At 49.8% G+C, this 26144-nt stretch overlaps 1 protein-coding gene across 1 annotated transcript; it reads left to right on the top strand.

Moving 5' to 3' along the window:
* The first annotated feature begins 1117 nt into the window (after positions 1-1117).
* LOC129700584 (vertnin-like) lies at positions 1118-16112 on the top strand. Its single transcript, XM_055641200.1, has 2 exons — positions 1118-1230; positions 13749-16112. The coding sequence occupies exon 2, from the start codon at positions 13751-13753 to the stop codon at positions 15938-15940; it is 2190 nt and encodes a 729-aa protein (XP_055497175.1). The 5' UTR covers positions 1118-1230; positions 13749-13750; the 3' UTR covers positions 15941-16112.
* The last annotated feature ends 10032 nt before the right edge of the window (positions 16113-26144 follow it).

Here is a 26144-nt window from a genome sequence, read left to right as displayed (position 1 = left end):
GATTGGACGTTTAGTTTAGTTTAGTTTAGAGATACAGCGTGGAAACGCCCACCGACTCTGCACCGAGCGTTTGACGACACTGGGCCTGTACTCGCTGGAATTTAGAAGGTTGATGGGCGACCTAATTGAAACCTACAGAATAATGAAAGGCCTAGATAGAGTGGATGCGGAAAGGATGCTTCCACTGGTGGGAGAGTCTCGGACCAGAGGTCATAGCCTCAGAATTAAAGGACGTTCTTTTAGAAATGAGGTGAGGAGGAACTTATTTAGTCAGAGGGTGGTGAATCTGTGGAACCTATTGCCACAGAGGCGCTGTGGAGGCCAAGTTAGTGGATATTTTAAAGGCAGAGACAGATAGATTCTTGATTAGAATTTGTCTATCTTGGGTAATGGTTATGGGGAGAAGGCAGGAAAATGGAATAGGAGGAAGAGATCAGACATGATTGAATGACCCTGGACTCGATGGGTTGAATGGACTAATTCTACTCCTATAACTTATGAACTTGGAGAAACTCAGCGGGTGCAGCAGCATCTATGGAGCGAAGGAAATAGGCAACGTTTCGTGCCGAAACCCTTGGGTTTCGGCCCGAAACGTTGCCTATTTCCTTCGCTCCATAGATGCTGCTGCACCCGCTGAGTTTCTCCAGCTTTTTTGTGTGTAACCTTCGATTCTCCAGCATCTGCAGTTCCCTCTTAAACACTTATGAACTTGTGTCTATCGTCGGTTTAAACCAGCATCTGCAGTTCCTTCCTACACATGATAAGGGAATAGCGTGTAGTGCAAGGTGGAGTCAGTAAAGTCCGATCAAAGATAGTATGAGGGTCACCAATGAGGTCGTTTATCGCCTGCCATTGGAAGTGACCCAAAATGAGACAGTGGAGCCCTTTCATCCTGAAGTGTGTGTGTGTGTGCGCATGTATGTGTGAGAGAGTGTGAGTGTGAGTGAGACAGAGAGAGTGTGTGCGTGAGTGGCTGGATGGGAAGGAGATCAGGGTGACCATTTCGTTACAGGGGCGGGGTTTAACACGGCTCTGATTCCACCCTTGAGACGCCCGCCCCAGGACACTCCAGAATTGGGAATGTCCGCTCACGTCTGAAATTGGTACCGGCGTGTGTGTGTGTGTGTAGCAGCGCAAAGCCACAGGAGAGCAAGGCGAGGCGGAGAGGGAAGACTCGAGCCCATTGCCCCAATCCCCACTACATGTGTGTGGGAGGCCGGTTGATGTAAGGTGAGTGTAATTCATTTTTAAAAGACCAAGCTCAGGAGGGGAGGTCAGTGACGAACATCCCGAGTGCTGGCGTTGGGACAGCGCCGTGGAGTCCAAGCCTTGTGTTGTTTTAAACAAAGAGATAGCGTGCGAGTGTTTTGGGGAAAACAAACTCCACTGCCAAACGCTTTACATTCGGGTTTGACTTAATTCATTAGGTACGGTCCTCTTGTTTGGCGGAATCTCATCGCCATGGGTTTGCGGCATGTGGAATGCACATAAAAGTTGGGCTAAGCTGACGGCTCTGTCGGGACTGGGCATCCTGGATGGGAATTCATTTGACCGTCCCGTTTAAAAACCCATCCTTGAAATAACATGCTGGAGTAACGCAGCGGGCCAGACGCCGAGTTATTCCAGCAATCTGTGCCTTTTTATTTAGTAAACCAGCATCTGCAGTTCCTTGTGTCTACTGTAGCCTTGGCGATTGCTATTACCTCAAAGAACTGGCTGCAAAGTCGCTTCTCATCCCCCGGGAGTTTAGTTGTGGTTAGAGACACAGCTCGGAAACACTGGCCCTTCGGCCCACCGAGTCCGCTCCAACACCACACACACATACACACACTAGGGATAATTTTACATTTTTACACCAAGCCAATTAGACTACCTGTACGTCTTTGGAGTGTGGGAGGAAATTCGAATTAAAAATCTATGCAGGTCTCCGGGTGAACAACATACAAACTCCGTGCAGACAGCACCCGTGGTCAGGATTGAACCCGGGTCTCTGGCGCTGTTAAGGCAGCAACTCTACCGCTGCGCCACCCAAAGTTGTTTTAAAAGGCTACTGATCAGACTCGCTTGCTCAAACGTAAACAAGAGACCATCCAATTTCACTGCCAATATCTCCAAGCAGCGCACAAAATGCAGTCATTTCAGCAACAGGGCTTCCTCGCACTAGACTTGTAGATCTTCAACCCAGAGGCATTAGGCTAGACACACTAGGTACTAATGTCTGGCCACTCCACGCGGCTCCAGTTTATTGTGATGTTTCTTTTAACCCTTACGTTGCCGGCACTGTAAACCCCAGTCCCAGGTAGCTGGGCGAAACCGACTCAACTGCACAACGCGTGCAATGAGAATCACTCCAGCGTTTTTATTTAAAGTGTGTGCCTATCTTCATATCAATGAAATGCCCATCTCCCGCTCCTGGTTGAAGTTTGGATCTTCTGGTTTCCTGGGGCAGATTTAATTCACCCTCCCACCCCACCCCCAGAAGAGAAAATAAAAAGGCCAGTCTATCGCTCAGCTAGATATCTTAATCATGGGTGTCCCCAGAGAGATAGAGAGAGGTCTCTGTGATTCCAAGTGTCGTGGGAGACGGAGGGGTTCCAGCAGATAGGGTGGGTTTTTTTTTTAGCAGGAAGGAACTGCAGATGCTGGTTTAAAAACCGAAGGTAGACATGAAAAGCTGGAGTAACTCAGCGGGACGGGCAGCATCTCTGGACTGAAGAAGGGTCTCGACCCGAAGCGCCATCCATTCCTTCTCTGCAGATATGCTGCCTGGCCCGCTGAGTGACTCCAGCTTGTGGTGTCCATCTAGGGTGCTTTTTAGGATATATTCTGAAAGTGGAGAGGGTGGGGGGAGGGTTTTTTTGTGGTAGGTCCCGTGGAGTCTTCTAGCTGGGGGGAGGTGTAAAAGTTAATGTGTGTGTGTGTGTGTGTGTGTGTGCCCACACGTGTGTATGTGCCAAGCCTTACGTTGTGGACCCCACCGTGAGAGGAGGGAAGGGTGCGTGGGGAGCGAATGGCTGGTGTCTGGATGGACACAGTCACAAACAGCTGGAGTAACTCATCGGGACAGGCAGCATCTCTGCTGGAGAGACCCTTCTTCAGAGCGGTGTGGGCCTCTCTCACTGACCGTGCATGCAGGATAATGAGTGAGGTCGGGTAACACTATTTGCAGGGGGGTAGGGAGGGGGGGGGGGGGGGGGGGGGGTGGGGTTGGGGTGGTGGACCAAGAGGTGACGTGAGGAACTGCAGATGCAGGGCACTCGAAATTTACTCATCGTGTCAGGCAGCATCTGTGGAAGGAGAGAATCGACGGACGATGGAATTAACTGCAGATACTTAGATAGACACCAAATCAGGGCTTCCCAACCTTTTTCGTCCCGTTTACCCCAGGAAACTTTAATAGTACATAACAAAGATATTTCACTAATTTATGAACAACTAATGATGAACAGATGACCGGCATACCACAACCAAACACAGTCAGTCAATGAGAAAAACATTTACCCCCCTGGGTAGGCGAAACGTACCCCCTGGGGGTTAAATTTACCACCGGTTGGGAACCCTTGCATGAAATGCTGGACTAACTCAGCGGTACAGGCTGCATCTCTGGAGAGAACAGGTAATGTTTTGAGTGGAAGAAGGGTCTCGACCCGAAACATCACCCATTCCTTCTCTCCAGAGATGCTGTCTGTCCCGCTGAGTTACGTACTCCAACATTTTGTGTCTTGTCTTTGATGTGACTAAATGAAGCATTATTCACTCATTCGTGAAACAATTAAGAAATATATTAATTAAGCATCCAATATATCAACTAATTAATTAAATAAACAATTACATGCTTCATTCGTTCCTGTTTCAGATCAGAATGCTGGAGTAACTCAGCAGGACAGGCAGCATCTCTGGAGAGAAAGGACGGGTGATGTTTTGGGATTAGACCCTTCCTCGCTTTCTGAAGACCCAAAACCTCACCCATCCTTTTCTCCAGAGATGCTGCCTGTCCTGCTGAGTTACTCCTTCCACACTCCATACAGGTTTGTAGGTTAATTGGCTGGGTATAAAATGTAATTTGTCCCTATTGTGTATGTTAATGTGTTAATGTGCGGGGATCGCTGGTCAGTGCAGACTCGGTGGGCCTTAGGGCCTGTTTCCACGCTGTATCTCTAAACTGAACTAAAACTACAGTTGGGGTTAGTAGATTGTGCTGTGGGGATAGACTTGGTTCGTGTCAGAGTTGGGGCAGAGTGGCCTCGTTATATTATTGGACTATGCAGATTGTGCTGTGGGGATAGACTTGGTTCGTGTCAGAGTTGGGGCAGAGTGGCCTCGTTATATTATTGGGCTATGCAGATTGTGCTATGGGGATAGAATGGGTATTAGACTTTAGAGATACAGTGTGGAAACAGACCCGTCGGCCCGTCGAGTCCGTGCTGCCCAACCATCACCCACGTACACTAGCACCATCCTACACACACAAGGGACAATTTACAATTTTACAGAAGCCAATTAACTGACAAATCTGTAGATTTTTAGAGTGCGGAAGGGAACCGGAGGAGCACCCGGAGAAAACTCAGGCAGTCACAGGGTCAAGGTACAAACACTGTACAGACAACACCAGAAGTCAGGATTGAACCCGGGTCTCTGGCGCTGTAAGGCAGCAACTCATTACAGTGTGTGTGTTACAGTGATGAGTTGTTTGACTTTGTGTAGGAAGGAACTGCAGATGCTGCTTTAAACTGAAGATAGACACAAAAAGCTGGAGGAACTCAGCGGGTCAGGCAGCATCTCTGGAGAAATGGAATGGGCGAGGTTTCGGGTCAAGACCCTTCTCCAGATTTTGTTCTGCACCCAGCTGGTGCAAGTGAATGTGCTGTGTTTGTTGCTGGCTGTACTAGATGCTGCAATGGTACAACTGCACTGCTTGCTTCTTGATTAGCCTGGTGTCAATCTCCTGCCATTCTCCAGTGGAAGCAGGAAAGTCAGGAACGGCCGGGAATATTGGCTCTCACGGGATTGCTTGTATCTATCCATGAAAACTGACCGGGAAGATAGGCACAAAATGCTGGAGTGAATCAGCGGGACAGGCAGCATCTCTGGAGAGAAGGAATGGGTGGCGTTTCACGTCAAGACTGTTTCTCAGTCTGAAGAAAGTTCTCTGCCCGAAACATCACCCGTTCCTTCTCTCCAGAGATGCTGCCCTGTCCCGCTGAGTTACTCCAGCATTTTGTGTCTTATCTTTGATGTAAACCAGCATCTGCAGTTTCCTCCTACACAGAACCGACAAGGCTTTGGTCTGAAAGGCAGCTGCTCTGTCAGTGTAGCTCACGCCCAGTACCATCATAGTGATGTGTTGCAATCCCACACACATAAGGAATAAATAACCTCACAGTCTGAGGTCATAGAGTGATACAGCGTGGAAACAGGCCCTTTGGCCCAATTTGTCCACACTAACCACCATGTCCCATCAACACTAGTCCCACCTGCCTGCATTTGGCCCATATCCCTTTAACCTATCTGATCCATGTACCTGTCTAAATGTTTCTTTAGCATTGCTATAGTACCTGCCTCAACTACCTCATTCCATACACCCACCACCCTTTGTGTAAAAAAAGTTTCCCCTCGGGTCCTTATTACGTTTTTCCCCCCCCCTCACCTTAAACCTACGTCCTCTGGTTATCGATTCCCGAACTCTGGGTAAAAGACTCAGTGCATTTACTTACTTACTGCCTATTAAGCCTCCTGGCATGTAGGGCAGCAACAAAGGTCCTCCACTCAGTAGTGTTCATTCCTTCAGTTGCTGTTTCCGTAACATATTTGTTTCACGAGACAGGGTTGTTAGCCCTGTGCTCAACCTCCAACCTGGAGGACCAGTGGATCGCTCTTCGTCTCGCCTCTACCCTTTGACCTGTCCAGCATGGGAGACCCTAACAGGAGGCGAATCTCCCGCTGGCATAGCTCTAGGGGTCACTGTGACACACAAGCTCCCCGACCACGACAAGGTTGCAATCCAATGGGTTGCATTTACCCGATCTATTCCTCTCATGATAGTAGGGCTGCCAACTCATGCATTGAACGTGAGACTCGCGCATTTGCCGAAATTCTCACGCTGATGACAGAAGTTCTCACGCTCTATTAAAAAAACCCCACATATATAAATAAATAAATAGTCACACTCCTCCACACTCACCAATGAGAATAGTTTTCTGTCGGCAGGTTCCCCGTAGAGAACGAGCTAAAGCCCATCGCACACTATTTAAAATGGCAATGTAGACAAAAATGCTGGAGAAAATCAGCAGGTGAGGCAGCATCTATGTCTGAGTTTGCCCTTCAGACTCACTACTGCTCTATACCACTCTGCCTCAACCGCATTCACATTCCCGTGCAGATGGTGTGATAGGTGAGCCACGGCGGTGGTCCCAGCACCGACCCCCCCCCCCCCCCCCACCACCGAGACACCGCTCGCACCTCCCACCCTCACCTCCGGCGTCTGGCAGCCGCTCTGTCCACACCGCATGGAGTTTTAACCCCGGCCCAGAGCCAGGAATGAACCGGGTGAGTGGGGGCGTCGGTGCCACCTCCAGAGCTGCGGGGATGAATCTCGGGCTATAGCTCTGCTCTGATGCCCGACCCCTGGGTCACGAACCCTCACCTCCCCCAGACCCCCGGGTCACGAACCCTCACCTCCCCCGGACCCCCGGGTCACGAACCCTCACCTCCCCTGGACCCCAAGCTGGACACAGAGCACCTGGGCCGGCCCGCATTCCCGGGGAGGGGGGAAGAGAGGGAAATGTGCCCCGGGCATCGCCAAGTCTCCGCTTACTCCGGGTGTTGTCGCCGCTTCACTGACACACACTCTCACACGCAACCTAACACACACCCTTATACACACACTGGTTTAAAGGGATATGGGCCAAACACGGATAGGCAGGGCTGGACATTTTTGTTCACTTTGAAGAAAGATTTAATAGCTGGGATTGTATTCTCTGCAGCAACTGAGGCGGAGAAACGACTTAGTTGAGGTGAATAATATTATGAGAATAACCATATAACAATTACAGCACGGAAACAGGCCATAGATACATAGAAACATAGAAATTAGGTGCAGGAGTAGGCCATTGGGCCCTTCGAGCCTGCACCGCCATTCAATATGATCATGGCTGATCATCCAACTCAGTATCCCGTACCTGCCTTCTCTCCATACCCCCTGATCCCCTTAGCCACAAGGGCCACATCTAACTCCCTCTTAAATATAGCCAATGAACTGGCCTCAACTACCTTCTGTGGCAGAGAGTTCCAGAGATCTCGTCTGACCTTCTGGTCCGTCGACCTTCTGGTCCGTGCCGAACACTTACTCTCACCTAGTCCCATCTACCTGCACTCAGACCATAACCCTCCATTCCTTTCCCGTCCATATACCTATCCAATTTATTTTTAAATGATAAAATCGAACCTGCCTCCACCACCTCCACTGGAAGCTCATTCCACACAGCTACCACTCTCTGAGTAAAGAAGTTCCCCCTCATGTTACCCCCAAACTTCTGTCCCTTAATTCTCAAATCATATCCTCTTGTTTGAATCTCCCCTACTCTCAATGGAAAAAGCTTGTCCACATCAACTCTGTCTATCCCTCTCATCATTTTAAAGATCTTTATCAAGTTCCCCCTTAACCTTCTGTGCTCCAAAGAATAAAGACCTAACTTGTTCAACCTTTCGCTGTAACTTATTTGCTGAAACCCAGGCAACATTCTAGTAAATCTCCTCTGTACTCTCTCTATTTTGTTGACATTTTTCCTATAATTGGGCGACCAAAATTGTACACCATACTCCCGAATTGGTCTCACCAATGCCTTGTACAATGTTAACATTACATCCCAACTTCTATACTCAATGCTCTGATTTATTAAGGCCAGCACACCAAAAGCTTTCTTTACCACCCTATCTACATGAGATTCCACCTTCAGGGAACTACAGTATGTACAGTTATTCCTAGATCTTTCTGTTCAACTGCATTCCTCAATTCACTACCATTTACCATGTACGTCCTTTTTTGATTTGTCCTGGCAAGATGTAGCACCTCACACTTATCAGCATTAAACTCCATCTGCCATCTTTCAGCCCACTCTTCCAAATGGCCTAAATCTCTCTGTAGACTTTGAAAATCTACTTCATTATCTACAACACAACCTATCTTAGTATCATCTGCATACTTACTAAACCAATTTACCACACCATCATCCAGATCATTGATGTATTTGACAAACAACAGTGGACCCAACACAGATCCCTGAGGCACTCCACTAGTCACTGGCCTCCAACCTGACAAACAACCATCCACCATTACTCTCTGGCATCTCCCATTCAGCCACTGTTGAATCCATCTTGCTACTCCACAGGTGTAAACAGGTTACTAGGGAAATTGATGAGGGTAAAGCAGTGGATGTTGTTTATATGGACTTCAGTAAGGCCTTTGGCAAGGTTCCACATGGATCTTCAAAAAATTCACGAAGATTAGTCAAACATGACCTTCCAGGCACAAATCCATGTTGACTGTTCCTAATCAGACCCTGTTTATCCAGATGCTTATATATATTATCTCTAAATATCCTTTCCATTAATTTGTCCACCACTGACGTCAAACTAACAGGTCTATAATTGCTAGGTTTACTCTTGGAACCCTTTTTAAACAATGGAACAACATGCGCAGGACGCCAATCCTCTGGCACCATTCCCGTTTCTAATGACATTTGAAATATTTTTGTCATAGCCCCTGCTATTTCTACACTAACTTCCCTCAATGTCCTAGGGAATATCCTGTCAGGACCTGGAGACTTATCCACTTTTATATTTTTCAAAAGTGTCATACTTCCTCTTCTTTGAATCTGATAGTTTCCATAGCTATACTTGTTTCCCTTACCTCACATAATTCAATATCCTTCTCCTTGGTGAATACCGAAGAAAATAAATTGTTCAATATCTCCCCCATCTCTTTTGGCTCTGAAGATAGCTGTCCACTCTTGACTCTCTAATGGACCAATTTTATCCCTCGTTATCCTTTTGCTATTAATATAGCTGTAGAAACCCTTTGGATTTACTTTTACCTTACTTGCCAAAGCAATCTCATATAGAAACATAGAAACATAGAAAATAGGTGCAGGAGGAGGCCATTCGGCCCTTCGAGACAGCACCGCCATTCATTGTGATCATGGCTGATCGTCCCCTATCAATAACCCATGCCTGCCTCCTCCTCATATCCCTTGATTCCACTAGCCCCTAGAGCTCTATCTAACTCTCTCTTAAATCCATCCAGTGATTTGACCTCCACTGCCCTCTGTGGCAGGGAATTCCATAAATTCACAACTCTCTGGGTGAAAAAGTTTTTTCTCACCTCAGTCTTAAAGAATGTGGCTCTTCTTTTAGCTTTTCTAATTTCTTTCTTAAGATTCTTTTTACATTCTTTATACTCCTGAAGCACCTCATTTACTCCATGCTGCCTATAATTATTGTAGATCTCTCCCTTTTTCTGAACCGTGTCCAATTTCCCTTGAAATCCAGGGCTCTTTCCAATTATTACTCTTTCCTTTCAACCGAACAGGGACATAAAGATTCTGTACTCTTAAAATTTCACCTTTAAATGTCCTCCATTTCTCTTCTACATCCTTCCCATAAAGCAAAATGTCCCAATTCACTCCTTTTAAATCCTTTCGCATCTCCTCAAAGTTAGCCTTTCTCCAATCAACAATCTCAACCCTTGGTCCAGTTCTGACCTTCTCCATAATTATATTGAAACTAATGGTATTGTGATCACTGGACCCGAAGTGCTCCCCAGCGCATACCTCCGCCACCTGACCTGTCTCATTTCCTAACATCTATAGGATAGGACCTGTTTCGCTCAACAAAGTGTGTAAGAAGGAACTGCAGATGGTGGTTTAATAAGAAGATAGACACTAAAAGCTGGAATAACTCAGCAGGACAGGCAGCATCTCTGGAGAGAAAGAATAGGTGATGTTTTGGGTCGAGACCTTCAGACTGAAGAGGTTGAAAACCAGCCATAAAACACAATGACTGGACATGTGTGTTATCCAACTAAGGGCAGAAATCAGAATCATGTGTTCATCTTTATTGACGTGACACCATAATAAATATATTACAGAAAAAATAATTTAATGCGGTGGCACGGTGGCGCAGCTGTAGAGTTGCTGCCTTGCAGCACCACAGACCCAGATTTGATCCTGACTACGGGTGCTGTCTGTACAGAATTTGTACATTCTCCTTATGACCACATGGGTTTCTCTGGATATTCCGGTTTCTCCCACATCCGAAAGAAGTGCAGGTTTGTAGGTTAATTGGCTTCTGTAAATTGTCCCTGGCATGTAGGATACAACTGGTGTATGGTAGATTGCTGGTCGCCGTGGACTTGGTGGGCTGAAGGGTCTGTTTCCATATATATGTTTTACATATATATCTTAATTTAATTGAACCATATACGGTTGAATATGTGACACTATTTTCGTCGTGTTTCTATAGTCAAAGGGTAAGGTTGATTGATTTATTTGTGCAGAACAGTGATGGCAGTCTGACTCCTCTTGTCTTGTTACTATGTTTTTGTTTCTCTATATATATCCATAACAGCATGAATTATAATCTGATTTCCATACATGAATATATTAAGGTCATTCATGTGCTGCACCTGTTGATCAGAGCCTGGCTCTACTGTGGAATGTAATTATGAATGTAATTTAGCCTAACCTTATTCACACCTAATCCAATTTGAAGCATAAATGGTGCATTCAAGTGTAAGTTAAAAGACTTGGTACGGTATGCACCAGATTGCACAATTTCAAGCTGAAAATTGCAAAAGCTCCCTATCATGGGAGGGGGGACACCACACTCCTTTGCAATTTCTCACTCTTAACTCTCACCTAATGTTGGCAGCTTTGTGATAGCCTGCTCAACCTTTCCCTTCAGCTCAGTCCCTCGAGTCCTGGCAACATCCTGGTAAACCCTGGTCCTTGTTCGTCAGTCTATGAAAGTAAACATAGGTACAGCAGGCAGTGAAGAAAGCAAATGGCATGTTGGCCTTTATAACAAGAGTAGTCGAGTATAGGAGCAAAGAGGTCCTTCTGCAGTTGTGTAGGGCCCTAGTGAGACCACACCTGGAGTATTGTGTGCAGTTTTGGTCCTATAATTTGAAGAAGGACATTTTTGCTATTGAGGGAGAGCAGCGTAGGTTTACAAGGTTAACTCCCGGGATGGCGGGACTGTCATATGCTAAGAGAATGAAGCAGCTGGGCTTGTACACTCTGCAGTTTAGAAGGGTGAGAGGGTATCTTATTGAAACATATAAGATTGTTAAGGGTTTGGACACGCTAGAGGCAGGAAACATGTTCCCGATGTTGGGGAGTCCAGAACCAGGGGCCACAGTTTAAGAATAAGGGGTAATCCATTTAGAACGGAGCCGAGGAAACACTATTTCTCACAGAGAATTGTGTGTCTGTAGAATTGTCTGCCTCAGAGGGCGGTGGAGGTTGGTTCTCTGGATACTTTCAAGACAAAGCTAGATTGGGCTCTTAAAGATAGCGGAATCGGATATGGGGAGAAGGCAGGATAGGGGTACTCATTGTGGATGATCAGCCAATGATCACATTGAATGGTGGTGGTGGCTCGAAGGGCCGAATGGCCAACTCCTGCACCTATTGTTCTATTGTATATTGTCTATTATCTTCTCTGAACCCTTTCAAGCTTGACAACATCTTTCCTATAACATGGTGACCAAAACCAAATACAGTACTCTAAATGTGGCCTCGCCAACGTCTAAGATAACTGCAACATTGCCACACAACGTCAATTTTCAAAATACTTTGTAAAGTGATCCCACAACCTAGATTCCCTTTCACTGTACCTCAGTACAGATGACAATAAACTAAATGTGTAGGGAGGAACTGCAGATGCTGTTTTACACTGAAGGCAGACACAAAATGCTGGAGCAACTTAACGGGTCGGGCAGCATCTCTGGATGGAAAAAATGGGTGAGGTTTTGGGTCATAAATGTTAGGAATAGAATTAGACCATTCGGCCCATCATGGCTGATCTATCTCTCCCTCCTAACCCCATTCTCCTGCCTTCTCCCCATAACTTCTGACACCTGTACTAATCAAGAATCTATCTATCTCTGCCTTAAGAATATCCACTGACTTGCCCTCCACAACCTTCTGCGCCAAAGAATTCCACAGTTTAACCCCCCTCTGATTAAAGGAAATTTCTCCTCATCACCTTCCTAATAAAACGGCCTTTAATTCTGAGGCTAGGACCTCTGGTCCTAGACTCTCCCACTAGTGGAAACATCCTCTCCACATCCACCCTATCCAAGCCTTTCACTATTCTGTATGTTTCAATGAGGTTCCTCCCCTCATTCTTCAAAACTCCAGCGAGTACCGGCCCAGTGCCGTCAAATGCTCATCATAGTTGAACCTATTCATTCCTGGGATAATTCTTGTGATACCCTGGACCCTCTCCAGAGCCAGCTCATCCTTCATCAGATACGGTACCCAAAATTGCTCACAATATTCCAAATGTGGCCTTACCAGCGCCTTGTAGAGCCTCAGCATTACATCCCTGTTTTTGTATTTAAGCCCTCTTGAAATAAATGCTAGCATTGAGTTTCCTTTCTTTACTACCAAGTCAACTTGCAGATTAACCTTTTGGTGAATCATGCACCAACGCTCCCAAGTCCCTTTGCACCTCTAATTTCTGGATTATCTCCCCATTTTAAAATGGTCTACGCCTTTATTCCTACCTCCAAAATGCATGACTCCACACTTTGCTACACCTGCCAGGTGCTTGTCCACTCTACAAACATGTCCAGGCCCTTCTGCAGACTCCCGGCCTTTTCATCACTACCTGCCCTTTCACCTATTTTCGTATCATCCGCAAACTTGGCCACAAAGCCTTCAATCCCCTTGTCCAAATCATGAATGTACAAAGAGACCGGACAGCAGACTAAACTAAACTCAAAGGTCCGAGGTCTGGCTCTCACCTTAAACCTATGCCCACTAGTCCAGTCAACAACCCGGAGAATCTCTGCACAGCAGTCCTGTCTTTCCCACCTTGCAGTGACTAGAACTCTTCACAGCTGTGGCCTAAGCAATACTTTGTAAAGCGTTCCCACAATCTCCCTAGAATAGATTTACCTATTAGTTCTGGAGATACAGTGCAGAAACAGGCCCTTCAGGCCCACTGAGTCCATGCCAACCAGCGATCTTCCATACACTGGAACTACACACCAGGGACAATTTATATAAGGCTTACAATTAACTTAGAAAACCTATACATCTTTCGAGTGTGGGAGGAAACCGGAGCACCTGGTGAAAACCCACGCGGTCACAGGGAGAACGTACAAACTCCGTACAGCCTGCACCCGTGGTCAGGATCGAACCTGGGTCTCTGGTGCCGTAGAAGGCAGGAACGGGGCACTGATTGGGGATGATCAGCCATGATCACATTGAATGGCGGTGCTGGCTCGAAGGGCCAAATGGCCTACTCTTGCACCCATTGTCTATTGTAAGGCAGCAACTCTACTGCTGCACCACGGTGCTGCCTATGTTGCCTGCCGTTATAGTCTACGTACAAAGTCCTTGGTCAGTCAGGGCGTTGGTCAATGAATTAGTTACTGTTGGTATTTTCAGCGATCGATTCCACTGACTAATCCGGGATGTCTTTTTATTTTGCTACCCGCCCCCAAAAACCAACCCATGCAGGTATGCCTGAGAGGTCGGACCTAGTGGAGGCTTTGCGCTTTAAGCTGCAAGAGGCCACGGAGTGCGGGGAGCCTGAGACGCTTCGGGCAGTGACGGCTGAAGTGGACAAGCAGTTGTCCGTCCTGCCGGTGCCCCTGCTGGCCAGGAGGACCAGCTACCGGGAGGCTGAGGTGGACCCGGAGGCCAAGGCACTGTACCCAGAGGATGCGCCCTCGGACATGGCGCCACTGGCCTGCCCGGGCGTGGGCAACCACCTCTTCGAGGCGGCCAGCACCCTGTTGCTGGGGGACGCGGGCCTGAGCATGGAGCTCCAGCTGAGGACCATGGTGGAGATGCTCCTCCACAAGCAGTACTACCTGAAGGGGATGATCGACTCCAAGATCATGCTGCAGGCCGCCCGCTACTCGCTGTGCACCGAGGAGTCGGCCCGCAAGATGAACCTGCCCATGGCCATCTTGGAGGCCATATTTGACGCTGACGTCAAGGCCACCTGCTACCCTGGGGCCTTCACCAACATGTGGCACATCTACGCCTTGGCTTCGGTGCTGCAGAGCAACATCTACTCCATCTACCCCATGAGCAACCTGAAGATCAGGCCCTACTTCAACCGGTTGATCGGGCCCCGCTCCCGTTCCCCGGGGGCTCCTGTGCCAACGTTCCACATCATGTGGGCAGGCGAGCGGCTGTCCCGGGCCGTCTTCAGGCCTCAGTACTTTGCCCCCGTGGTGGCACTGGGGCAGCCGGAGGGTGATCCTTCCGCCTCGGCCTTGCCCCTCAAGACGCTGGAGCTGCTGAACGCAGAGCCGGACATCTCCTACTCGGTGCTACGGGAGAGGTACAGCATCACCAAGAGCACTTTCTACCGGTGGAAGCGGCAGTCGCAGGAGCACCGGCGCAGGGCCGCCGCCCGCTACGAGGCCCGCCATTTCCTGCAGCAGTGCTTCGCCGGCGGGCGCTTCCTGCCCTTGCAGCAGTTCCGCAGCCGCTTCCCGGACATCTCCCGCTCCACCTACTACGCCTGGAAGCACGAGATGGTGGTGGCGGCGGCGGCTGCTGCCGCTACTACTGCTGGTGGGCCGCTTGCCGAGGCCCAGGACCGGGACCAGGACCAGGACCAGGCCCGGCCGGGGTTGCCGGGGAAACTGGCCCGGGAGCAGGAGCAGGAGCAGGAGGCCCCGAGCAAGGAGGCGGGTCAGAGGTCGCCGTCCATGCAGCTGGCCCGCGGCTTCCTGCGGCAGTGCGTCCTCCTCAACATCTGCCCACCCTACAAGAACTTCCGCAAGAGCTACCCCTGGATCTCCAGGTCCACCTACTACAACTGGAGGAGGGAGGCCATGAGCCAGGCCGGGATTAGGCCGAGGAGGGAGGGGAATGATGAGGATGAGGAGGCTCATTGTCACGGTGACGGGCTTGAGGCCGAGCCTGAGGCAGAAGGTCATCCCACTCCTGTTGCCGGGGCGGGGCCTACCTCAGTTGCCAGGGCTGGGCCTACCTCAGTTGCCAGGGCTGGGCCTACCTCAGTTGCCGGGGCTGGGCCTACCTCAGTTGCCGGGGCTGGGTCTACCTCAGTTGCCGGGGCTCGGTTTACCTCAGTTACCGGGACTCGGCCTACTCTCATAGCTGGGGCTCGGCCTCCCTCAGTTGCCAGGGCTGGACCTACTCCCATTGCCGGGGCTGGGCCTACCTTAGTTGCTGGGGAAGGGCCCTACTTTGTCGATGGCGCAGGGCCACTCCGTGACAAAATGGCCGTCCCTCCCTCCTCGCCAGGCCTGAGCAGGGGGCAGCGGGAGCAGGAGAAAGCCCGGCGCCGAGCCCAGAGGTGGCAGGTGCCCCTGTCGGTTTTCCGTGTGCGTTTCCCCACTATCCCCGCCTCCACCTTCCTGCGCTGGCGGGCGTTGGCAAGGAGAGCCGGCCGGAGGGGCGCCAGGCTGCGGACGGGCGAAGAGGTGCCAGCCGAGGGGGTGCGGTGGGTGGTGGCAGAGGCAGCGCTGGGCCCAGCGGTCGCCGTGGAGACGCCGCCCTCTCCAGCCATGTCCAAGAACAGCGCCAAGCTGTTCCTCCAGCACCGCTTTATCTCCAAGAACTTCCCCTCCTTCCGAGAGTTCAGCACCTACTTCCCCCTCACCCCCCGCTCCACCTACTACATGTGGAAGCGAGCCCTCACCAACGGCATGATGCTGGCTGACTGCTGAGAGGCAGGGCCTGGGCTGGTAGTCTCCCATCGGGAATGTCCAACCCCAACCAGGACAGATCACAAATATCCAGCCTGCTCTGGGAATGTCCAGCCCGTTTTGGGAATGTCTGGCCCCTTGGAGAATTTCCAGCCTTCTATGGGAATGCCCAGCCCCCAACCAGGGTAGATCAGGAATGAGCCCGCTCTGGGAATGTCCAGCCCCTAACCAGGGCAGATCAGGAATGTCCAGCCCGCTCTGGGAATGTCCAGCCCCTAACCAGGGTAGATCAGGAATGTCCAGCCCGCTCTGGGAATGTCCAGCCCCAACCATAGATTGGAAATGTCCAAGTGGGAATGTCTAGCCCTGACTGAGACCGACTGGGAATGTTCAACCAGGAATGTGCAATCCTCTCTGGGAATATCCTGTTCCCTCTGGGAATCTTCAGTCCTCTCTGGGAATGCCCTGCCTCAACCAGGGTAGATCGGGAATGTTCAGCCCACTCTGGGAATGTCTGTCCCCCAACTGAGTATATCCAGCACCAGCCAGAATAGTTTGGGAATGTCCAAGGGGGAATAAGCCCTGACTGGAACTGACTGGGAATGTTCAACCAAGAATGTACTTTCCTCTCTGGGAATGTCCAATTACCTCTGGGAATGACCAGCCTCCATCAGGATTGTCCCACCGGGAATGTCCAGCCCCGACCAGGGTAGATCAGGAATGTCCAAGTGGGATTGTCCAGCCTTGACTGGGACCAACCAGGAATGTCCAATTCCTTCTGAGAATGTCCACCCACGACTGGGAGGGATTGGGTATTTCCAGCCCAGAACAGCATCAACTGGGAACCAAATGGGGCCGACCAGGAATTTCCAACTGCGGACCTCCCATCCTGTCTGAGGCTGATTGGGAATGTTCCACTGGGAATCTCCAGTCCGACCAGCACCGATTGGGAATCTCCCAAGACTAGGGTTGCGAACAGTCAGAACATCCCGTACATTGAGCTAAATTGGTTTGTCCCGTAAGGGACCGCCCTTGTCCCGTATTTGACAGCTGCTACTCGGGTCGAGGGGACTGTCCGGTCGGAGCGCCCGTAGCCACGTCGGTCGGCAGCCCGGCCAGCTGTCCGACCTTCGGACCTTCGCTTACCGCCGACACCACCACCACCCCCACCCCTTCTTCTCATGGCTGATCATCGGTTCATGAGTTGGATGGGGCGCCGGACTTTGCGCGCGATGTCGCGCGGCCCAGGCCTAAACACCTCAGCTGGCCCGCCGGCTGGGCTTTGTGTACAGTCCAGCACCCGGGGCCCAACTCATCATTCACCCAGCCACGGCCGAGTCGGTCAACGAATTGCTGTCGGGAATTTGTCCCGTATTTTGACCTTTTGTCCCTTATTTGGGAGTTAGAAAGTTGGCAACCCTATCCAAGACTGACAAGGCCTGACCCGGTATAGACAATAGACAATAGGTGCAGGAGTGGGCCGTTCGGCCCTTCGAGCCAGCACAGCCATTCAATGTGATCATGGTTGATCATCCGCAAACAGTACCCCGTTCCTGCCTTCTCCCCATATCCCCTGACTCCGCTATCTTTAAGAGCCCCATCTGGCTCTCTCTTGAAAGTATCCAGAGAACCGGCCTCACCGCCCTCTGAAGCAGAGAATTCCACAGACTCACAACTCTGTGTGTGAAAAAGTGTTTCCTCGTCTCCGTTCTAAATGGCTTACCCCTTACTCTTACACTGTGGCCCCTGGTTCTGGACTCCCCCAACATCGGGAACATGTTTCCTGCCTCTAGCGTGTCTAAACCCTTAACAATCTTATATGTTTCAATATGATACCCTCTCATCCTTCAAAACTCCAGAGTATACAAGCCCAGCCGCTCCATTCTGTCAGTATATGACAGTCCCGCCATCCCGGGAATTAACCTTGTAAACCTACGCTGCACTCCCTCAATAGCAAGAATATCCTTCCTCAAATCTCAGCCAAGGAACCTCCCGTCCTATCTGGGGCTTTCTGGCAATGTCCAGCGCCGACCAGGACTGACCAAACAATGTCCAGCCCCGACCAAGACTGACTGGGCAAACATCATGGCACAGGGACTGGTCCTTCAGTCCATAATGTCCATACTGAACATGATACCGAGTTAAAGTAATGTCCTTGGCCTGCAGGTGACCCATATCCCTCCATTCCCTGTATATCCATGTACCTATCCACAAGTCTCTTACATGCCACTGCCGTATATCTGTTCCCACCACCTCCCCGTGTGGTGTGGCTTCCGGTTAGGGTTGCCAACTTTCTCACTCCCAAATAAGGGACAAAAGGTCAAAGTTCCCAACGACATTTCGTTGACCGCCAAAGTCCGGCGTCCTATCCAACTCATGAACCGACGATCGGCCATGAGAAAGAGGGGTGGTGGTGTGTCGGCAGTAAGCAAAGTTCCGAAGGTCGGACAGCTGTCGACCGACGGGGCCACGGGCGAGGCGCTGCTGCTGCTGCTGCTGCACTCCATGGGCTGCACTACATTGGGACGGGTGAGGCGGGGCCGGACGCGGCGCTCCGACCCGACAGTGCCCTCGACCAGAGTAGAGCAACCAAATACGGGACAAGGGCGGTCCCGTACGGGAAAACCAATATACGGGATGTCCCGGCTAATACGGGACAGTTGTCAACCCTAGTTCCAGACACCCACAACCCCGTGTATAAAAACAAATTCCTGGAAAGAGACCGATCTAACTCTGAACCTGACTGGGGGGGATGAACCAGACTAACTGGCCCTGACCAGGATAGACCGGGCTAACTCTGAAGACAGACACAAAGCATTGGATTAACTCAGCGGGTCAGGCAGCATCTGTGGAAAAAAAGGAATAGGTGATGTCGGACCGGGAGACGGGGAAAAGGGGAAGGAGAGATATAGACGGTACTTAGGAGAAATAATTGAAAGATATGCAAAAAGCGGGGATAATCAAGGAAATGTGGGTCTGACAAGGGTCCATTGTTGGCTGTGGGCTCAGTGATAACGAGTTATACAGACAGAGGAAGTCAACAGGACGATGGTGCAACTAGTACGATGATTAGGGTGGGGGAGGGACGGAGAGAGAGGGGATTCAAGGGCTACTTGAAGTTATGAAATCAATATTCATCCCGCTGGGTTGTAAGCTGCCCAAGCAAAATGTGCGATGCTGTCCCTCCAATGTACGTTTGGCCACCTCCCACACTCCAAAGGCGTACCTCTCAGTCTCAAGAAGCGTCTCGACCCGAAACGTCACCTATTCCAGTCTAACTCTGAACCTGATGGGAATAGAGTGGTCTAGGTCTGACCCTGACTTGTATCATTGGGACAATCTCCCGCCCACCCTGTCTTGCTGCGTCTTTAAGCCCAGCCGTAGAAGCTACCTCACTGTGAAGCGCTGGATAGATAATCTGCACAAAATCTCCTGGTGTAAAGGGCCTGTCCCACTTGCCGATTTTTTCAGCGACTGCCGGCATCATTGACTTGGCGTATCAGGTCACCGAAAAAATCGCGGCGTGACGTGGCGGTGACGCGGTATTGGCGCACGGTGTTCCCGCAAGTGTCGCGACATATTTTTTTGTCTCCGCTGGATATTTGAAATGTTCAAAGTATTTGAGGGATCCTGAAACGTCAGTCAATGACGCCGGCAGTCGCCGAAAAAAAATTGCCAAGTGGGACAGGCCCGTAATTAGTCGATTGCAGTCTGATCACTCGGCTGCACACTCAGCAGCCAGGCTGGTTTGCTCTGCTACAGGTGATGCAGAAAGGAAGGCTCTCGTGACCTTTGAGAGCCGTAGCATCAGGGAACCTCTCGCACCTCCAGGCCACCACTTGTGGAATGATTCTCACTGGAGGGTGCGCGAGTTATTTTAGTTATATTTCTTCTACTGAATGTGATAATATTTGTACACACGAGGTTCCTGTATATTTTTGTACCCCGTCTGATCTGCCAATTGTATTTTTGCATATCGATTTGTGTTGTAAATGTTTGCAGCTTTTATTAGCAGCCGAACAACTGGCCTCGTCCAAGTGGGATAAGGCGACGGCTGCTTCTTTATTTAATTAAAAGAAAATTAAAGCCTGTATTTTTTGTGTGTTTGTGTGCGTGTGTGCAACTAGAGGGTGGTGAATCTGTGGGTGGTGAATCTGTGGGTGGTTGAATCTGTGGAATGCGTTGCCATAGAAGGCTGTTAAGGCAGAGTTTGAAAAATTATTGATTATTAGTAATGGCACTGGTGGTTACGGGGAGAAGGCAGGAGAATCGGGTTGAGAGGGAGAGATAGATCAGCCATGAATGGCAGGGATGACTTGATGGGCCGAATGACCTAATTTTGCTGCTATCAGTTATGAACTTATGAGCTAGTGTGTGTGTGTGTACGCACTAGTGTGTGTGTGTGAGAGGGCATGTGTGTGTGTGTGTGTATACGTGCGTGTGAGTGCATGTGTGTGTGTATACGTGCACGTGTGTGTGCGTGAGAGGGCATGTGTGTGTGTACGCACTTGCACATGTGTGTGTGTGAGTGTGTGTGTATACATGCGCGTGTGTGTGAGAGTGCAGCTGTGTGTGTGAGAGGGAGAGAGAGCTGGAAGATCTCCTGAAGTCGTAAACCATACAGTACAGACACAGGCCCTTCGGCCCACCTGCTACACCCCTACTTTCAAGCACCCATCAATCCATTCCCACTCATCCTATGCTAATTCCCATCCTCACAGCCTGTGTGTAGGTGCATGTGTGTATCTGCAATGTTCTGTAGAAGTTGTTTCAGTTCCGTGTGTGTGTGTGGGTGTGCACTATAATATGTGTGAGAAAATTGTGATTAGTCATACAGCGTGGAAACAGGCCCTTCAGCGCAACTTACCCACATAGTCCATGTCCCATCTACACTGGTCCCACCTGCCTGCGTTTGGCCCATATCCCTCTAAACCTGTCCTATCCATGTACTGTACCTGTTTAAATGTTTATTAAATGTGGGGATAGTAATAATAACAATAACCTTGACTGTGTGCGTGCGTGCATGTGTGTGTAAACAAGGAACTGTAGATGCCAATTTACACAAAAAGTACACCAAGTGTTGGAATACCTCAGCGAACATGTCAATAAGTGATGTTTTGGTTGGAACTCTTCCAAGGAATGAAGAAAGGTCCCGTCCCGAAATGTCACCTGTCCATGTTCTCCAGAGGTGCTGCCTGACCTGCTGTTACTCCAGCACTTTTTGTGTCCTTTTATAAGGTGTGTGTGTGTGTGAGGGAGGGAGGGAAAGGGAAAGAGAGAGAGAGAGAGCATGAAGATCATGTGTGGTCATGAACCATGCAACACAGAACCCAGCCCGCGATCTTCACTTCCACCACCCACTCATTCACACTCACCAAACCCTAATCCCCACACAGTCCCATCGACAGCCCCCTCCTTGGAGATTCTACCACTCACCTCTACGCCAGGGCTCATTTCCAGTGGCTAGTTCACCTACCCACCCAAACGTCTTCGAGGTGTGGGAGTAAATCGGAGCACCCAGGAGAAACCAAAGCGCTCACAGGGAGAACGTGCAAACTCCACACAGACTGCGTCCGAGGTCTGGTTCGAACCCAAGTCGTCGGGCGGCTTGAGGCAGCAGGTCCACCAGATGTGTGATCTAGGAGGGCTGATGCCCCCACATTGTTGTGGATTGTAACTTGGTCTCTGATACGGAGCAGGGTCTTGATGGAGCCAGCCGAGCCGAGACTAGATACCCTCCAGCATGGATACAGTCCACACCAACCACCCATCACCCATTCACACTAGTTCCATGTTATCCCTCTTTCACCCCCCACTCCCTACACACTAAGGGCAATGTTACAGAGGGCAATTAACCTACAAACCCGTGCATCTTTGGGACGCGGGAGGAAACCGGGAGCACCCGGAGGAAACCTGCACGGTCAACGGGAGAACGTGCAAACTCTGCACAGACGGCACCAGTAGTCAGGATGGAACCCGGGTCTCTGGTGCCGTAAGGCAGCAACTCTACCGCTGCGCCACTGCACACCTCCGTCACAATCTTTCAGAAAGGATTGGGACATTTTCTTAGAAGTCAAACTATCAATCCATTAGAGAGATAGAAAAAGATTGGAAAGATTTGCATTAAAAAAACCTTGCATTGAAAGTCAGGTGCAAGCAAGAGGCTGTGTCAGAAATACATAAAAACTGGGATAGCTGGAAATATTCAACTGGTCGTGGAGTGTTTGTGGAGAAAGAAATGGTCAATGCTCTGGTCAATGATTTCTTGGTAGCTCCGATGAACGTTAACTATGTTTAGACGTACATTTTGGAGATACAGCACGGAAACAGGCCATTCAGCCCACCGAGTCCGTGCAGACCAGTACACCAGTACTATCCTACACACTAGGGGACAATTTACAATTTTTACTAAAGCCCCATTAACCTACAAACCTGTATGTATCTCTAAATGGGGTGTACATTGAATTCTCCAATTTTAAGTAACGCCACCCTTCAAAAAAAGCCCCCTCTTCCTTGTGCCCCACCTGGATGTGCACCCCCCCCCCGAACATTATCCTGCCTCAGTCATCCCCTTCCTCCCCATCCCCTTCCACCAGCGGACCAGCGATCCCCGCACACTAACACTATCCTACACACACTAGGGACAATTTACAATGACACCAAGCCAATTAGCCTACAAACCCGCAGGTCTTTGGAGTGTGGGTGAAATCCGGAGAAAACCCACGCAAGTTGCGGGGAGAACATACAAACTCCGTTCAGACAGCACCCGTAGTCAGGATCGAACCCGAGTCTCTGGGGCTGTAAGGCAGCAACTCTACCGCTGCGCCACCGTGCCGCCGCTATTTCTTGTTGGCACTGGTGAATGTTAACTCTCTTTAGCTGTTAGAGATACAGCACAGAAACAGGCCCTTCGGCCCACCGTGTCCGCGTCGACCCCATACACTAGCGCTATCCTACACACTAGGGACAATTTACAATTTTCACTAGAGCTAATTAACCTACAAACCTTATCAATACAATCAATTTTATTTGTCACATTGCACATAAAGTGCAAGTGAAATGAATTTGTCAGCAGCGGTACAATGATAAAGAACACTCAAAAACACACTAAAAATTTAACATAAACATCCACCACAACATTCATCACTGTGGCGGAAGGCACAAAAATTGGCCAGTCCTCCATTTTCTCCCGTGGTCGGGATCTCAACCCTCTGCAGCCGTCGCTGCGGGTGTCCAGATGTGCAGACAGGTAAAAAATCCAGGTAAGTCCTGAATCGGTGCTCCCCTATCGGAGACCGCGGCTTCAAGTTGATGTAGGCCGCAGGCCGGCAGTCGGAGATTTAAAGTTCCTGCCGCGCCGCAGCCAGAAGCACCGCAGACCGCAGGGCCAGCGGTCAGAGCTCCCCTCCACCCCGGCAAGGGACACCTGGAGTATTGCGTACAGTTTTGGTCTCCAAATCTGAGGAAGGACATTATTGCCATAGAGGGAGTGCAGAGACGGTTCACCAGACTGATTCCTGGGATGTCAGGACTGTCTTATGAAGAAAGACTGGATAGACTTGGTTTATACACTCTAGAATTTAGAAGATTGAGAGGGGATCTTATAGAAACTTACAAAATTCTTAAGGGGTTGGACAGGCTAGATGCAGGAAGATTGTTCCCGATGTTAGGGAAGTCCAGGACAAGGGGTCACAGCTTAAGGATAAAGGGGAAATCCTTTAAAACCGAGATGAGAAGAACTTTTTTCACGCAGAGAGTGGTGAATCTCTGGAACTCTCTGCCACAGAGGGTAGTTGAGGCCAGTTCATTGGCTATATTTAAGAGAGAGTTAGATGTGGCCCTTGTGGCTAAGGGGATCGGGGGTATGGAGAGAAGGCAGGTACGGGATACTGAGTTGGATGATCAGCCATGATCATATTGAATGGCGGTGCAGGCTCGAAGGGCCGAATGGCCTACTCCTGCACCTTATTTCTATGTTTCTATGACCCCGCTCCTAATGGTAAGTCCACGCTGCGCCCGTGGTAGAAGTTGGCCGCGGGCCGGCAGTCGGAGCTTCTTCTTCTCCCAGGTCCCCCACGAGGGATCCCAGGCTGCAGACACCGTGCCGGCCAGCTTCAGGCTGCCGCGGGCCAGCGAACGGAGCGCTCCCCTCCAGCGAGCCCCGGCGAGAGCTTGCCCGCTCTAGACTGAGAGTCCTCACTGCGGCGCTGCTGAAGCCCTGGGCACGTCTCCGGGAAAGGCCGCACCGATCCTTGCTGTTAGTCCACGAGGGAGGCGACATGAAAAAAGTCGCCTCTCCATGGAGGAGGCGACCGAAGCGGTTTCCCCCTCACCCCCCCCCCCACACCACCCCCCACACAAAACACACCGAGAAAAGCATTAAAAACCCACATTTGCACAAACCTGTCCTAAATGTGTCTCTAAATGGTATGTACATTGAATTCTCCAATTTCAAGTAACAACACCCCACACGGTCACGGGGAGAACGTACAAACTCCGCAAAGACAGCGCCTGTAGTCTGGATCGAACCCGGGTCTCTGGTGCTGTAGGGCAGCAACTCTACCGCTGCACCACCATGCCGCCCTGAACAGTCCGAACAGGAGAGGAAAGGGAACTAGAGAAAAACAGTGCAGAAACAGGCCCTTCAGCCCATCGAGTCCGCACCGACCAGCGATTCAACACGTTTTTGTTCCGTTTGAAAAGCAATCGTAAAAGTAAATGAAGATTTCCTGTTGCATACAGGCTGATGTGCTCAAAAGCAGTTAAAACAGGTGATTAAAAATAGATTAACCACAATTATATATTTTATTGAGCACATACGTGCACTCAAATGTACATGAAATTAATTGGGAAAGAATAACTTGGCGCCGAGCCTGTGTCTTGAACTAGTGCCTGGACATGAAGAAGGGTTCAGTGTTAGCATGGAGGAGTTACATAGAAACAGAAAATAGGAGCAGGAGGAGGACATTCGGCCCTTCGAGCCAGCACCGCCATTCATCGTGATCGTGGCTGATCGTCCCCAATCAATAACCCGTGCCTGCCTTCTCCCCATATCCCTTGATTCCACTAGTCCCTAGAGCTCTGTCTAACTCTCTCTTAAATCCATCCAGTGATTTGGCCTCCACTGCCCTCTGTGGCAGGAAATTCCACAAATTTGCAACTTTCCAGGTGAAAAAGTTTTTTTCTCAGTCTTAAATGACCTCCCCTTTATTCTAAGACTGTGGGCCCTGTTTCTGGACTCGCCCAACATTGGGAACATTTTTCCTGCTTCTAGCTTGTCCAGTCCTTTTATAATTTTATATGTCTCTATAAGATGCCCCCCCTCATCCTTCGAAACTCCAAGGCCAAAGGGCCTGTTTCTGCTGTACAATCTTCGCTATGATGCCCTGATTGTTTGTCCCACTCTGTCGCAGTGCCATGCACTCCTCCACCTGGAGAGAAGAGGCATGGTTTGGGAACGGCTCCGTCCAAAACTGCACTCTCGCAGCCCAGCACTAACTCTCTGTACCCCCCATCACCCCTTCTCCGACTTCCCCATCCCCGGGTCCGACAGGGGAGAGAGACGATGGAGGGTTGATGGAGCCAGGTCGGGGTGGGGGAGGGGGAAGGGATGGAACTGGAAGACCACCTACTCTTTCCCATCTCCCTGTCATTCCATCCAATTCCCCTTCAAATCTGTTTCCATTCTGCCCCCCCAATTTCCAAATGCAAATAATTACTCTGAAGATAGACACAGGATGCAGAGAGCAGTCCTGACGTTCCACCAACCTCGTTGGAGACATACAAACTATCTTTAATTGGACATCTGCTGGACATTATCTTGCACTAAATGTTATACACAATATCCTCTATCTGCATACTGTTGATTGTAATAATTTCACATCGTTTCGCTGACTGGATAGCACGCAACAAAAAGCTTTGCGCTGTGCCTCAGTACACTTCATACGTTGGAGACCAGTGAAAGCGCAGAAGCAGGCCTTTCAGCCCACCGAGTCCGCACCCACCAGGTGTCTCCATCATAAATCAGAATCATCTCCCTCACAATGGAATTGATCTGCCTGAACAATTTAGCTTAGTTAAGTTAAGTTAGTTTATTTAGTTTAGTTTAGAGATACAGAGGCTCACAGAGGCTTGGATTTTGATGTAACAATCCTCACCAGCTCAGGGATTAAAATCTCCCTTGTACAATGTATGTACACATACTTTAAATGGGCACACACACTAG

This window comes from Leucoraja erinacea, chromosome 9, assembly GCF_028641065.1.
Source record: "Leucoraja erinacea ecotype New England chromosome 9, Leri_hhj_1, whole genome shotgun sequence".
Classification (NCBI taxonomy): Eukaryota; Metazoa; Chordata; class Chondrichthyes; order Rajiformes; family Rajidae; genus Leucoraja; species Leucoraja erinaceus.
The sequence above is the reverse complement of the archived record's forward strand: the minus strand, read 5'-3'. Positions and strand labels throughout refer to the sequence as shown.

Excerpts from the sequence above, each read along its gene's own strand:
- LOC129700584 (XM_055641200.1), top strand. The coding sequence starts at position 13,751 with ATGCCTGAGAGGTCGGACCTAGTGGAGGCTTTGCGCTTTAAGCTGCAA.